General features: G+C 61.1%; 1 protein-coding gene across 1 annotated transcript; it reads right to left on the bottom strand.

Annotated features, from left to right (window-relative positions):
- Positions 1 to 545: 545 nt before the first annotated feature.
- UBALD1 (UBA like domain containing 1) lies at positions 546 to 9,656 on the bottom strand. The gene is given in 5 exon segments (XM_055806261.1): positions 546 to 2,015; positions 2,017 to 2,196; positions 2,198 to 2,263; positions 3,358 to 3,417; positions 9,380 to 9,656. Coding segments are annotated over 5 exon segments (492 nt in total). The 5' UTR covers positions 9,488 to 9,656; the 3' UTR covers positions 546 to 1,937.
- Between the last annotated feature and the right edge of the window lie 5,737 nt (positions 9,657 to 15,393).

Here is a 15,393-nt window from a genome sequence, read left to right as displayed (position 1 = left end):
TGCAAGTACGTAAGCCCCGATCCCCACATGTTCCTGTGCTCTGGAAACCCTCCAAGCCCACCCAGACTGGGATGGTGGGGGTGCTGTGGGCTGGGCACAGCCTCAGGGCACCTCCTGCCTTCCTGGCTGCTCTTCCCTCTAGGGAGAAGTGGGTATTTTGGCCATCAATAAGGTTATCTACAAGGGCAAGCTGAGCTTGCTGGCTGCCAACAGGACCATCACCATGGGCAAGGACTTTCCAGGTAGGGAAGCAGCTCCAGGACACAGGCTGTGCAGCCACCTGCACGCCACAGCCCATAAAGATGCTCCCTCCTTCTGTTGCCTCTCCTGTGCAGTCCCTGGGCTCACAGGGGCACACGGCACATCCTTGGGGACTGAGTGCTTTAGGGCTGTGCCACATCCCTGTGTGCCCTCTGACCAGTCAGATGTTCAGGTGTGTGGTCTGGCCCTGGTTTTTCCAATCCTATGGCTCCTGGTGGCCCTAGAACAGTCACAAGCACATTCCCAAGGCTCTGTCAAGGCTGTACAAGAGGCAGCCTGGGTGAAAACCATCGCTCCTACAATGTTTATTTTAGCAACACAAATACGAGATTGAAATTAATTATTGACTGGTGAGCACAGGGATGCAGGGGGCACAGCCTCATGGGGAGAGGGCTCAGCAGGGACAGCAACCTCCAAGGGACATGGCCCCTGTAATCTGGTGAAGAGGGGATAGGAGCCAGGTCACAGCAAGACACACAAGACCTGCGGGTGTCACGCAGGGGAGCCCAAAGTCCTCAGCGAGCCCAAGGTCTCAGCGCAGCCCCGCCATCAGCCCTGCCCCTGCTCCTGCTGGGGTCTCACACCCACAGCTGATGCAGCAGCGCAGCGAGCAGAGCTGGGCTGGCTTCTGCTGGGGCTGAGCCCTGGCACACACCTGGCCAAAGGCAGCTGGCAGTCACTGCGTGGCTGGGACACAGTGTTTTAGAGCAGCACACGCAGTAGAGATGTGGCCAGCCCCAGCCCGGAGGCACGGCACTCACAGAGCCACTCATACAGGCAATCCTGAAAACAGCCCGGGGCCCAGACCAGCCTTCCCCCGTATCCGCTGCTGCTGCAAACGAAGCAAAGACACCGGGTTCAAAGCAGAAGAGCGTGTATTGCAAGCGGGCCGCGGCATGTCCGGAGACTTTCCAGCCGCCCGGAGAAAAGAACAGAGGGGTTAAAAAACGATCCCAGTCTCTAGGGTTACACTGTGTCATGCAAACAGCCCCGGGGGCAAACCCCATCCCAGGAGGGGGAAGGGGAGGGTGTGCTGGCCCAGCCCCACTCACCCCCTGCTCCCCATCCCCGGGGCTGGGTGAGGGGCCAGGTACCTCCCCGGGAGCCAGCGTCCCCCAGCCCTGCTCACCAGCGAGCACAGCACATGCGGGGTGGAACCTGTGGCCAAGCAGGAACAGCCTTTGCTCTCTTCCACCCCTTATAAAAAACAAAGCCGCGTGGGGGTGTCTGCCCCCTACATGGTTGAGTGGGGGCAAGGGATGGGGGGAAGCACTCAGGCACAACCCACTCTGCCTGGTGGGGTGGCCCAGGGGACCCTGAAAAAGGGACCTCCTCCGTAAATGTCACTCGCATGCAAACTCCGGTGTCCCAAGAGAGGAGGGGTGTGCTCCCTCCCCAAAAAGCCCAGCAGCGCCGGGGTCCCAGGGCAGAGGCCAGCACCGGTCCCGCGTCCCACGCAGCCTCCCGCTGTCCTCTGGGGAGCTCTGTTCAGCTCAAGGACAAGTAAAAAACTACTTCAAACCAAACCCATGCAAGGCAGCTATCTGCTCATGTGTCTTGGTGGCTGCCAGACGCCCTGGCAGCAGAGTTCCTCTCCTCTTCTGGGAGGGGGAGGGGGGGAAATATATATATTTATACGCAGGGGTCCCCCGCCGCATTCGCTCTTCGCCGCGGCCTCATCTCTCTGCCTCCATGGTCACGTTGGCCTTCTGTTCTGCCGTGGCTTGCTGGGAGACGGCAGCTGGCCAGCCTGCGGGCTGCGCTGGGGGGGGCCGGAGTCCACATGCTCTGCTGCTGGGCCAGGGGGTGTGAAGCTGCGGGCCAGGCAGGGTTGAAGGCCCCATGCTGGGGCAGCGGCGGGGCTGGAGGCGGCGGGGAAGTCGCCATGGAGGTCACAGGGCTACTGCTGTTGAAGCTCTCGGAGGCCTTGAGGCGGGGAGAACATGGTGAGGGCATCGGGGAAGTTGGGCGGCGTGGCCGGCGTGTTGGCAGGAGTGCACATCTGCAGGGAGGAGACATGGCGTGAGGCATGGGGTCTCCACCTTCTGCCTCCCACCAGGGCCCAGTACAAGACCCCTCTGTCCCCACTGCTGCAGCACAGGGAGCCCCTGGACCCACGCTCTGCTGTTGATGCTGCCCTCAAGCAGCAGTTACTTAAGGCTCTGAAAACTAATGCTGTGGCGAGAGCTCCTGTCAGAGGACCCAGATGGGGACCCTGCTGCACCTGCTCTTGCACCTAGCCAAGCTGGGGCCCCCTCTACTCCATCACCCGCTGGTGCCACCCTGGTCTGCAGCTTTCCAGCTCAGCGGGGGCAAGGCTCAGGCTCAGCTCCCACCCCAGGGGAGACCGGGGCGTGCTCAGGCCCTGCTGGGCACTTGTTCTGCACGCTTATTGCATGCTCCAAATCCCCAACTGGCCCAGAGAGTCAAATGAGGCCACAGCAGCCACCAAATCCCCAAGACACATCTGCCCAAGCAGATTATAGGCTGCGAGGACACAGGAGTTAAGGGACCGAGTCTGGGGACAGCTGTGAGAAAGGAAAGGCAGGCAGCAGCCACATGCGTGCATGCTCTCTTGTGTTTACACACACCCAGACCCTGCGCACGCTGTACTAGAGGCATGCTCCAGCGAGGCTCCAGAGGTTTGCACGCTCAGTCACTCCAGCAAGCACAGAAGGACTCGTGTGTGCAGTTGGGCTGAGGGGTGGGAATCATGCACATAACTGCACGTGTCTTCACACAGCCTATGACAGACTGGTGCTCCAGGTTCCCCCTGCCACGCTGGGGCTGGTCTGGACCACTGGCCATGCCCAAAGCATGGACCACCCCTCTCTAAGGAGCAGCACCCACCCTTCTGCAGGGTTCTGAGGGCACTGCTGGACCCACTGCTCCACTGCCTAGGACAGGCTCTGCCACCCCTGGTTGCTCTCCAGGAAAATCTTCCTTGGCAGGCAGCTCTGGCAGCGAGTGGCCAGACTTCCCTGCCTACACCCCTGGAGCTGTGAAGCAGCGAGCTGGGCATCAGCAACAGCCCAAAGCGCCCGCCAGCTGGTGCTGTGCCCTGGGTGAGCGCGGGAGAGGTGGGAAAGCACTTACCATCTGATGGTGGTGGCTGTAGGGGATGTTCGTTTCTTGGAAAAAAGCACTGAGAGCAGTCTGGGGGGAAAAAGAAAAAATAATTTAAAAAAAAGGAAGATGATGTTACCACCAGCACACACAAACCGGGCACCCGCCTCATCCCTGCACATGATAGCAGGGCTTTGCAAGACCCTGAAAATGATCCATAACAGGCCCTGGGGGGCTGACCCATGCCTGCAGCCACCTTGGCTGCACAAGAGCACGCTGCACCCAGCTGCTCCCACGTCCCCAGGCAGGGACCTACACCTGCCACCTGCTTGCACTGGGGCAGGCAGCAATCACACCTGTTTGGGATCCCCGTGCTCACTGCTGAGAAGTGGCCACTGCTGGAGCAGACCCCGGCAGGCATTTCACAACTCACAGTGATGCTTTGCAACCGCTGCGGGCAGGGAGAGGAGAGAAACCAGCTCCGAACCCAGCAGGGGAAGCCCAGCAGGAACTGATTAGATGTGTGTCCTTAACAGGACAAGATCAGAGTCACCATATTCACACCAGGGGATCCCCAGGGTTGGGGCTGCAACAAGTTGCCCACCCCATACACCAGAGCATTTCCAATTCAGTCACAGGGAGGGTATGGTTATGACCGACATAATTTTGATTAGCTCTTAGTTAGGACTAGGAACTATACTATATCTGGTAAATATGTCACACAGGCACATCAGAGAACGGGGGATCACAAGGAGGGAACGCCGGGAGCACAGGCCAGCCAGGGGGGCAGACATCCAGCCCAGGTCTGGGAGGAGCAGAGGCAGCGGGAGCTTTAGGGACGCACAGGACTGGGCTGATGCAGAACCAGTGAAGTTAGGGCTAGAAAACAATGTTTTGATTCAGCTGCAGATCAGACTTGATAGAAATGTTAAGAGAACTGGTTTGGAATCAGTTCTGATTGGAGGAAAAGCCCCATCAATGCCTATTCAACCCTCTCCCCAGGGGCAGCCTGGCTTGCAGGTCTACAGGCTGGGGTGCGAGGCAGAGGGCTGCTGCACCGCCTGAGACTTTGCTCCCTTCCTCCAAGCCAGTGATTAGGGTTACTCAAGCTGCTAAAAAAAAAAAAATGGGCAGAAAAACCTGGAAAAAGCAGAGGCAGGTTGTACCAAACCCTGCACAACTGCAGCAGCCACAGCCCTAACCACCACACACACTCCTTGTCCCCGTGCCCACAGCCACACGCTCCTATATCACACCCAGGGACAGGATGAATGACGGCAAGTCGGCTCAGCTTGCTAATCCGATGGAAAACTATTCTGTCCCAAACAGCCAGGCTAGCAGGCCCTGGGAAAGGCGAAGGGGCTGTGCTGACACCACTGGGGAGCTGGAGCGCCAGTGCCAGCCACTCGCAGCGGGGTTCGGCAGCGAACTATCGGCCAGGACCAGGTGGCAGCCAGGAGCGGTATCTGCAAACAATCCAGACCTGGGTGGGGGGAAGCAATTGCTGCTGTAGAGTCTGGCAGCTCCCAAACCTCAGAGGATGCAATAGCTGGGCTGGCGAGGCTCTTCCCTGCAATGGCTGCATTTCTTTGTCTCTGTTTAATAACACAGCGCCCAAACCCTGCACCCAGCAAAGCTGTGATCCGAGAGCCCTCAGCACCTGCAGGCAGGACCTGCCGGATTTCTGTAATGGCCATACAGCAGGAATAGGGTCTGAGGCCCCAGAGACCAGCTCTGAAGAGGCTAGCACATGTCTACCATCAAGGAAATGTCCAACGGAGACACAGACACTTCTGAGGCAGTGACACCCCACCGCTGCACTACCATTCGTCCTGAGTGAGGTCCGATGTCAACACCCACAGGCCCTATCACTCAGACAGATGGGATTGTTGATAAGAAAGGGGGTTAACAGCAAAGAGGGGCGGGGGGGGGGGGGGGGGGGGGGGGGGGGGGAACAAAACAAAAAAAAAGGAAGCACAGGCCAGAGGTGTGGGCACAGCCAGATACCATAAACTGATTAAATCTCCTCTGTGCTTGCATTTTCCAAGTGGCCTTGTATCTGGGACTGTGCCATCAGCAGACAGGGGCAGAGGTCTCTGCTGTCCCCCTGAGCTGCCCATGGATCCCTACCGGCATTGGGATGAAAGCTGCGACCTGGGTGCAGACACATTCCATGATTGCAGGCCCCTCTGCCTAAACCACTGCATCCCTCGCCCCCATCTGCCCCTTCCCAAAGGTGGCAGAAGCAACCCCTCTGCTCACACCGCCCATGGGGAACGGCTGCCACCTCTCAAGGGACCCAGCACCTGCAGCAACCCCAATACAGGCAAGTGAGAGGCCCATGCACCCATCCCCTCAGTGGCACCGGATGCCGGGGACACACATGTCACCGAAGCTGTTGCCGCCTGGTCTCCAGCCAGCGTCACAAGTGCCAAGGGTAACTGGTGCAGCAGTAAAGCCAATTAAGGCTCCTCTGCTCGAGGAGCCCAAGCCGCAGCTCAGCCCCGACACTGGACCAAAAGCCCCATCACCTGTCACTCTGGGTGTGAGTGGGAGCAGGGCAGCCCTGCACTCACTGCCTGGCCAAGCTCAGCAGGCAACCAGGCCACTGCATGTCCCCCTGGGGTGCAGAAATGGAAGCTTTGCAGGAGGTGGAGCACACAGAACTCCTGCCAGGGTGCCAAGAGGCACCTGCGGCGACCCAGCCAGCCAGAGGATGGCTGCAGCAGCCAGGTAGGGAGATGAATGCAAGGAGACCTGGGTGCTGAGCAGCTCAGCAGGGAGCAGCAGGACACCCAGCCCTCAGCAGCTGCTCAGATGGGACCCTGGATGCTGTCTGACCCGCTGCCCATTGCTGCCCAAGCTGCACTTGAGCCTGCTCCATCTGAGCTGCAGCTGCTGCAAGGGCAGGGGATCCTGCAGCAGGGAGCCCCGGGTGCTAGATCAGCCCTGGGGCACCCTGCCATTGAGCCACAAAGGAAAGGGAAAGGGGCTCGATAAAACATAAATACATCGGAAGAGGAAGTGGAAATCCAACCATGGACACAGGAGCAGAGCCAGACACCTGCTCCTCCTCTTGTTCCCCCCACACAACCTCACCACACAGAGCACAGACACCACACTTAGCACCAGGAAAAAGGAAGGAATGGGTGTTTTTTTAAAAGCTGGTTTCTTCTTATCCTTCCCAAGCAGCCCCAAGGGCAATCGGCGCATAACAAAGCCGAGTAAGACTCTACCATTGGAAGGAGCTGGATCCAGCACTCAGTCTGGCACTGCAAACCCTGAAAGATCTCCCTGGTAGCCTGCTGGGTTCCAGCCACGGTGCAGGTACCTGCTGCCCTCCCTGGCTTCTCCCAAAAAGCCAGCACCTGTGGCCCTGGGGGTCGAGTGCCAGCCTTCACTCACAGACACTCCAAGTTGCTTGCTTCAGCCTGTAAAGCTCCCCCTCCGATCAGCCATGGCACCGCTCCAGCTGCTGGAGGGCTGGGCTGGCACGGCCGTTCCCGCTGGCACCCGTTCCCGCTGGCACCCACCGCAGCTGTCCCTGGAAGCACAGCAGAGCTGCAAGAGCTGCAAACTACACTGGGCACACCATGAGAAAGCCTGCCCTGGGTCCCTCCAAAACAGGAGGGGAGTCACGGTGATAAGAGAGGCAATCCACACACTACCCACAAACTGCCCCATTCCCCAGGGATGGAGGGCATGCAAAATAAACAGCTTCCTTGTCAAGCCCCTGAGTATGGTACAGGCTCTGGTGAGCTCGTACTGCAATTAAAGCAGCTGTATCCCCAGTGGTTTCCTGACCTCCCACCCTGCTTGCTGCCCTGGATCACGTTCCTTCCCCCAGACAAACTCCGGGTCTGCCAGGGCTGGCAGGACACCATGCACAGCAAACCCTCCCTGCAGCCCCCGCAGCATCCTCCCCCACTAGCCACAATGGCCCCAGAGCAGTCCCAAAGCAGCAGGAGCCCACGAAAGCAGTCCCAAACCATCAGCATTCCACCAGCCTGAAGCTGCCTGCATTACACAGCGGCCTCCTGCTCCTGACCTGGCCCCCCAGGCTCCCGCTCCCTGGCTGACGGTCACAAGCAGCAAGTGGGGCACTTGCCCACATAGAAGAGGTCCTGGGCAGGGCAGATGGATGGATGCCAGGAGTATCCTGGCCAGGCCAGAGGCACAGAGCTGGGAGAACCCAACTCCTGCTGTCTTGTCACCAGGCCACATGGCTCACCTCAGCTTTACTATGCAGAGACCCTCTCCCCACGGTGGTCTTACAGGCAGGAGCAATGTGCTCAGGGTGCAAGCGGGCCGCTCTGCCTCACAGCATGCCCCTGGAGCAGCACTCGGATTCTGAGGAGACTGCTGATTTACGCTGCCTTCACTTGTACGGAGCTTGCCTGAACTCCACCGATTTATACCCACTGCAGATGCGGGGCAGTCAGCAAGCAGGTACCGCGCTAGAATAACAAAAGCCTCAGAACATCAGAGGTGAGAGCAGGCGGGAGTTGGGAGGTGACACCTCCCCAGCTCAGCTCCCCGAAGAAGGCATGCCCAGCGGCCATTTTGCAAAGGGAATTATCTGACCGTTGCACCAAAAGTGAGTGGGAACATGGTAACTGCTCATCACAGGGCGTTTGTTTACAGCCGAGCTTCCTCTGAGTCATGTGAGTGCCAAGCCGGCAGGAGACGGCTGTTTGTACTTGTGCAACTCGCCAAACGGTGGCAAAGTTCTGCAAAAAGCCTTTTGAAAGAAAAGTTAAACTTTTGTCATCTGCTCCCAGCTCTTCTGCGACACGTGCAGAGGCAGTGGAAGCAGATCCCGCCTGTCCCAGAGGGCCAGTGTCAAACTGTATTAGTAAACAAACCCCCAAGCACGTTACACATGCACCACATTCACCGCCAACGGTGAGCCCGTCAGCGCAACGGGTACGAAACGGGCACAATGGAGGGGAACTGCAGCTCGGCTCGCCGCACGCCCCCGCACACCCACCCACCCGCTTGCTCCCTGGCCACCAGCGCCTCGGCTCTGGATGCTGCTCGGCCTCTGATTTAGCATCTGGAAATCCTGCGACGGCACGCAGATGGCATGGCGATGCGCTGCCTCCGTGCCCCATCCATCCGACAGCCATCAGGTTCCCGAAAGAGCCCCGGTGCCCACCTAGGAGGGCACCCACAGCGTACCCAGTGAGGGGTGCCCCGGCCAGGGGGCTTAACGCAAACCCACCCTCCAGCTCTCTGGACTGCCTCAGCCCTCCTCCTGCAGCACAAAACAGACACTTCAATTACAAGGTGCCATTAGCGTCAAATCCATCAGCTCCAGCCTGGGGAGCTGCTGGGACTGCAGACGGGGGAGGGGGGAAACAAAAAAAAGAAGAAAAAATGCTATTTCGAAAAAGCTTTGCTGGCTACAGCCGCTGCTTTGCCCCCCCGCACTTCAGCTGCGGAGGTCCCTGGAGGACCTGAGCACCCAGAAGTGCCGCGGGAGCCCCCCACCCGCCACGCCGGCCCCACGCGTGACGCCGCCCCCCGCCCATGCCGCGGCGGGTCCCCCCCTGCCAGCGAGAGGGGCAGGGGCCGGGACCGGGGCCGGGCCCCCCCGCAGCTCCCGCGCCCCCCGCCGCCTCGCACCCTGCGCGGCCGGGCCGTGCGCACGGTGGGGCCGGGCAGCCCACGGCCACGCGGGAGGGCCGGCCCGGGGGGCGACGAGGAGGAACGGCCCAGGCCCGATGGGCAGGGGCAGGGCTCGGTGCACCTCGGCCCACCCGTGGGGCAGAGCGGCGCTTCGCACCCTCGCTCCGCACCCACCCGCGTCCCGGGGCCTCCCCGCCCCCCGCCGCGGGGCCCCACGGCAGCACCCCCGGCCCCGCCGCCCGCGGCCCCCCCACGCCCGGCAGAGCGCGGCCCACGCCGACAGGCGGGGAGGGGCCGGGGGAACCCCCCGGGGCCAGGCCGGGCCTACCCCAGGCTCACGGCGCGGCGCGAACCCCGCCGGCTGGTCCCTCCCCGAACGCTCGGCGGGCAACCGGGGCCGGTACCGGGGCCGCGGCCTCACCTCGAACTGCCAGTGGGCCGCCTGCAGCAGCTGCTTGGCCTGGTCGGCGGCACAGCCGGCCGCCAGCACGAACTGGTTGATCATCACTTGGTGCTTGAGCTCGTCCATGGCCCCCGCCGCCGGCCGCCGCCGCGCCCAGCCCGCCGCGCCGCCCCCCGCCCTCACGGCGCCGCCACCATGGCGGAGCCGGCGCGGCTCACGCCAATGTTTACTGGGCACTGACTCACGGCGCCCGGCGAGCCCCGCCGACGGCCGCCAGGGGCGGGGCGGGGCGGGGCGCGGCGCGGGGCGCTCCTGGGAGTTGTAGTTCCTGGCCGCGCCGCCCCAGCACCGCCCCAGCGCCGCCCGGACCACAACTCCCAGCGCCCCCCGCTTTGTTTGCGGAGCGGCCTCCGGGCTTCGGCGCTCTTTGAGTGACGCGCCACGCCGGCCAACCGCCGCACGCGGCTTGGTAGTACCTGACCGTATATGGTCAACAACACCGCTGCCCCCAATGAGAGGGCGGCGGGGGCGGGCCGCAGCCGGGGCGGGGAGGGTCATGTGGGCGGTGGCGCGGGGGGGGGCGCGGGCGGTGTTTACAGTCGGCCGCGTGCGGTTTCCTGTTGACGTGCGGGGAGCGGCCGTGGCGGGGCGGGGGGGAACGGTCGCGGCGGGGCCGCCGCTGCCCTTTGGCCCCCTGCACTGGCTGCAGGCCCTACGGTGCCACCCCCGCGCCCCGCCGGGGGGCATTTCGGGGGCCCCTCGGCTCGCAGCTGCCTCAAGCCCGGGCTGACGCTGCCTCACAGCCCCCGCGCCCTGAGGCGAGGGGGGGGGCGCGGCCCTTAGGCCCCGGGCCTAACCTAGCGCCCTCCAGCAGCGCTAATAAAAGATGGGGGGCTCACCCCGTCCCCTTTGCAGGCCTGCTGTCCACGCTCCCTTAGCCCGAGTGCAGCCCTGCGCCCTGCTGGCGTGGCTGCCAAGGCGTAAGAGGCGAGCTGGCAGTGGAGGAAGGTTCTGGAAGGTGCTGGGGGGCTCCCAGTGCCATGAAAGGCTCCTTTGGGAGCAGGGCATTGCCAGAGGAGATGGGAGCCTGTGGCCAGGCAGGCACAGGGCCGTGCCACAGCGCCCGGAGCGGGCACGGGGCTGTGGCTAAGTGCCAGGAAACGATAAACAGGCATGGACACGCGGCTGAGTGGCTGGGGGGGGGGGGGTAGGAAAGCTGGGAGAAGCGGGCTGAGGCGAAGGGAACCACTGGGCTCCACAAGGCCCACAAAGGCCACCAGCCTCCACCTTTCCTGAGCGATTCTGAGCTCTTTCCTGCAATTTGTGTGGGGGCTTAGCCCTGCCGCGAGCGGTGTGTTCGCTAACACCTCTGACCCTGGCTGGTGTTTGTGTATGGCTGCGGATATTTCTGAGCCGTGAGGATTAATGGCTGAAGGCTGAAGCTCAGGCAGGTCACGCGTTTGACCTGAGGGATTTGCAACCTCCGCTTTTGGGATGCAAGTTGCCCCGGTGTTGTCCAGAACTGACCACCTGGTAACCATCTTCAACGTCTCCTTTGGTAACCATGCAAAGTAGTCCGGGCCTTGGAGGATACCAGGGCCAAGGGGCTTTCTTCCTTTATATATCACTGCCTAAATCAAAGTGAGAGCACAGCTGTACAGTGGTGGCAGTGGGATGCATTAAGAGGTGACCAGTCTTTTTTACAAGGTTGAGACAACGCCACGAGGAAAGCTGCAAGAGGAGGACTGTAGTGAGCAAGGTGTAAATACAGCTGGAAAAACAAACCCTCTGAAGGATTATTTTAATCAGAGAGAACCAGATTTTTTTAGAAACGTTGCAGTTTGATGTTGAAGGGAGAAGGGCTGGCCCTGGCCCATCAGAGCTTTTGGGGAGGGTTGCAAGCCCTTTGGAGCAGGGCAGTGTTTAGGGAGGCAAAGTTCATGGGCTTGCCACTCCTTCTGCTGAGGAATAACTGCATGTAGTCTCCAGGGCTCCTGAACCTTGTTGTTCTGTGAGTACCCGACAAACAAAGCAAGTCACAGCACCAGGGAGGGGACAACTGAGACAAAGCAACTTGCTTCACTGGGTAATAAACCCCTGAGCAGCTGGACTTTGGATGAGCTGCTTGGTTGAGTGGAAGGTTTGCAGACAGACATAATTCTTTGTTTACACGAGTGTGCTGGTAGCTGCCTCCCTGGCAGAGGTGTCGAAGGAGACCCCTAAAGGGCAGGTTGTGGTAGCTGGAGAAATGTGTATGGCAGTGGCAGGGTGGGTGTCCCTCCAGCCTGTCTGCCTTATCACCAGGCTGGTGGAGCTCTGTGGGGTCGTGTTTCCCAGGGTTATGTTCTGGTAACTGAAGTCCGCTCCTTTTTGATCTGTGTTTTACAGGATTCAGTGGATGCCTGGTCTGGGACATAGTGACAGGGCCTTGGTGACAGTGAGTGTGCAAATGGACCAGTAGGGAGCCCTGAGAGCTGGCAGAGGAGGTGGGCTCACATCCAAAAGATCCCTCCTCTATCCTGCTGCTCTTCTCCAGGTTGTGCCAGAGAACGGCTCCAGGCTCACCTTTCCTGGATGGATTTTGCAGGATTCACCAGGAAAGAAGGCTGCGCTGGAAGGTAGCACGGGAGCTGAGGCCTCCTCACCACCCCTGGGGCTCTGCAGGGTCCCAGGCGCAGGAGCCCTGGCTCAGTCTCACCCTGGCCCTTCCCACCTTGGCTGCTCTTGCTCCACACAACAATGGCACCCGGGGTCTCAGGCTCCCTTGTACTTCATGGCAGTGTTTTCATCCTTCTGGGGGATGTCAGGGAGGGCCTCTTGCCTTTGTGGCCTTCTTCTCCTTCTATCTCAGCACAGTGCAGGCAGGGCCCAGGGCTGGCAGCACCACGCACCAGGGAAGTAAGTCGCAGGGAGCTTGGAGGTGAAGGGGCAAAACCCCCGCCTGGTGGCACCCCCTGGGTTTGTGAGGCTATCGCTGCTTCTTGCAGCTACCATGCCGCAGGCTGGGGGTCTGCTGCTCCTCCGGCCCACGGGACCCGTTGTGGTGCTGCTGGATCCCCACGCGTGGGCTGGCAGGGCAGCCCGGCTCCCTGCCCTGCTGCTGGCAGCAGCTCCAGCCCCGAGTCACCCAGTGTCCTTCCTCCGTGCTGCTGGCTGCGGCTCCTGCCAGGGCCGGAGAAGGCGAGTGGTGCAATATCCTGCCTTTGTGTGTGCCAGTGCCCACATCCCCTGGGCCGGGCGGGGGGAAAGGAGCTGCCGGCCACTGAAGGTGCTGCCCTGCAGCTCCGCTCGCTCTGGGCCCTGGCGTTTGGAGCGGAAGGGCTGAACCCATCCCTGGCATGCCGCTGCTATTGTCGTTGTCTGTCACATAGGTCTCACCGAGCAGGGCCCTGAGGGAGAGATTCTTCAGCAAAAGCCCCTGCCCTCCCAGATGACAATAACCCCCTCCGGGGCCCGACCACTTCCTCCAAGCTCCGGAGAGCTGTGTGGCCCGGGAGGGGCCTTCCCGCTGGTGGAGGTTTTGCACGAACAAAAACCTCCTGCCGCGGCCGCTTCCCGGGCAGCCCCGGTGCTGGCAGTGCCAATGCCCTGCTGCTTGCCGGGACACGGCTCTCCTCTTGGTTTCCCCGCTTAACCCGTATGGTGCTGGGCTCCGGGTGAGCAGTGCGGGTGGCTGCTTCTGTCCCCCAAAAAAGCTCAGGGGACAGCTTTGGAGCCATTGCCTCTAGGCACCTCCTTGGGCTGGGGAAGGCAGGATGCTCTTAGCACTCAGGATGCAGGAGGGAAGGGAGAGGGACCCTCATCTTCTGTCCCTCTGCAAATTCCCCTCCTTGCCCTGCCACATGGTGCAAACACAGCTCTGCTTTGCTCCAACTGGTTCCTAGCACAGCACAGGGAGATGGAGCCACTCAGCCTTGCTGTGCTCGTCTGCTCCTGTGCCGAGCCCCACGTTGGCTGCTGGTGTGCATGGTGAGGCCATGGGGGTGTAGAGGCTCACCCTGCTGGGTTCAGGGCTGCTGGTGGCACACAAACTGCTTGCATCAGCCCGTTGCTACCAGGGCACTGCCTGGGCGCTTGTTCGCAGCACTGAGGAGCATCTCTGAGCTGCCCCTGCAGGCAGGGAGCAGCTGGGATGTGCTCTGGGCAGCACACACAGGGCAGGCATTGCTTTGCTGGTCAGCAGGCTCCATTCCTCACTCTGTGCAATTTCTGTCATGAGAAACTCTTGCATGGAGAGGCTGGTTGAGCAACAGATGCCATAGCTCTGGGTGCCAGCACCATCCTGAGGGATGCAGTGGGCAGCACTCAGGCATGGTTATTGCCAGGACGCTGCCAGGCAGAGGCCAGCTCTCCCTTGTGCCAACTGCAATGTTCCTGACTTCTGTGGTTTGCTGGCAGGACGTGGCCATTGCTAGTTCCCTGGCTTTTCCCTGTCCTGGTGGCCCTGCTGCACTGGAGGACACAGCAGAGCAAGGTCCAATCCTGCTCTCTCCTCACCCCCAGTACCCGTTCCCCCACAGCCGGTGCCTTGTTTGGCCCCACCAATGCAGAGCTGCTGTGCTCAGGGTGGCCACCACAACTGCAGGGGTAATAACTAGCCAAGAAGTGTGTGTCCCCTTGGGTTTGTTTGCTTATTCCCACCGGGCTTGTTTTAGTTTGTGTTTACAGCCAGCAAATTCCACCTCCTGCCTGCTCACTCACTATCATAAAATCCTCCCGTGTGGGCCAGCTGGGCTCCCTGCAGCATCCTGTCTCCCTGCACCCTGGTCCCTGCTCCCAAGGCCGGTTTAAGAGATTTTGCATGTGCAACTTTATCTCCTTCGTGTTTCCCGGGGATCCCCAGCTCCACTGCTGGGAATTTGCGTCCCCAGCTCCTTTGCAACATGAACCTGTCTGTAGCATGTGTGCAGAAAGGTGCCTCCCTTAACAAGCCAAGCCTGGGTGGCTTTTCCCTGCGCCTTTGCAAGACCTTGGTGCCAGAGGGGACAGGGATCAGTGCTGGGACATTGGTGGGGGCTCTTTTGTACCTCTTCTTCCACACTATCCTCCTGTCAGGCATGCAAGACAGCCTTCAGTCTTTCCCCGCTTTGATGTACCCTCATGTCTGAACCTCAGACACCTCTGCTCGCTTCTCTGGGTGGATTATCTCCAAGAGGAGGAACCCAGGAGAGGTTTCCCCATGTGAGCATCACACGGTCCTGCAGCTGGGGAGGCCAACCATCTGCCTCTTCTGCTGGCAGCGAGCCTCAGCCAGCAGCAGGTACCACCTCTGACAGAATTGGCCCAGGTAACGAAGCCCCATGCCAAACATCCTGGGAGGTGTGTGGCTACTGCAGCTGGTCCCACACTGGTCCCTGCATACTCCATCCCAGCAGGGACCAGCCATGCCTGGGGATGCATCCCCGGCACCATGTCCTGCCCTCCCCAGCCAGTGGGAAGGGAGGCTGATGGGAATGATTGTGGTATTGCTGCCCAAAGCTCTTCTGCAAAACAGCTACCAGCAGGTTAATCTTTCCCTGGGCTCAGCAAAACTGTCTGCTGAGGCTGAGCTGCGCCAGCCAGATGCCGTCAGTGTAATTCCTTCTCCCTGCTTTGCCTTTGCACCTTTTGCAGGATGCATCCCTGTGCGGTGTCCCTGCGCGTCCTCCCTGTGCATCCCGGCGCATCCCTGTGCAGCGTGTCCCTCTGGATCCTCCCTGTGCATCCCTGTGCAGAGTGTTCTTCTGCAGTGTGTCCCTGTGCGTCCCTGTGCATCCCTGTGCAAGCTCCCAAGGGTTTCCTTGTCCCAGGTGTATCCCCAGGTGTTCTCCTTGCACAGCCCGGTGCAGGGCACGGCAGCTCGGTGCCCGGTGCCGTGCCCCGCCCCGCGTGGCAGCGCCCCCTGCCGGCAGAGCGCAGGCTGCGCCCAGGGGGAGACAGTGGGGCGCCTCCACCTCCTCACCCCCACCCCCACCCCCCACCCCCCCCCACCGCTCAGAGGTGGTGGTATGCGCCGTCGCGGTGCCTGACGGGAGTTGTAGTGCGGGGCGGGC

The sequence above is a fragment of the Falco peregrinus genome, chromosome 5 (genome assembly GCF_023634155.1).
Source record: "Falco peregrinus isolate bFalPer1 chromosome 5, bFalPer1.pri, whole genome shotgun sequence".
In the NCBI taxonomy this organism is placed as follows: domain Eukaryota; kingdom Metazoa; phylum Chordata; class Aves; order Falconiformes; family Falconidae; genus Falco; species Falco peregrinus.
This window is presented reverse-complemented; position numbering and strand designations above follow the sequence as displayed.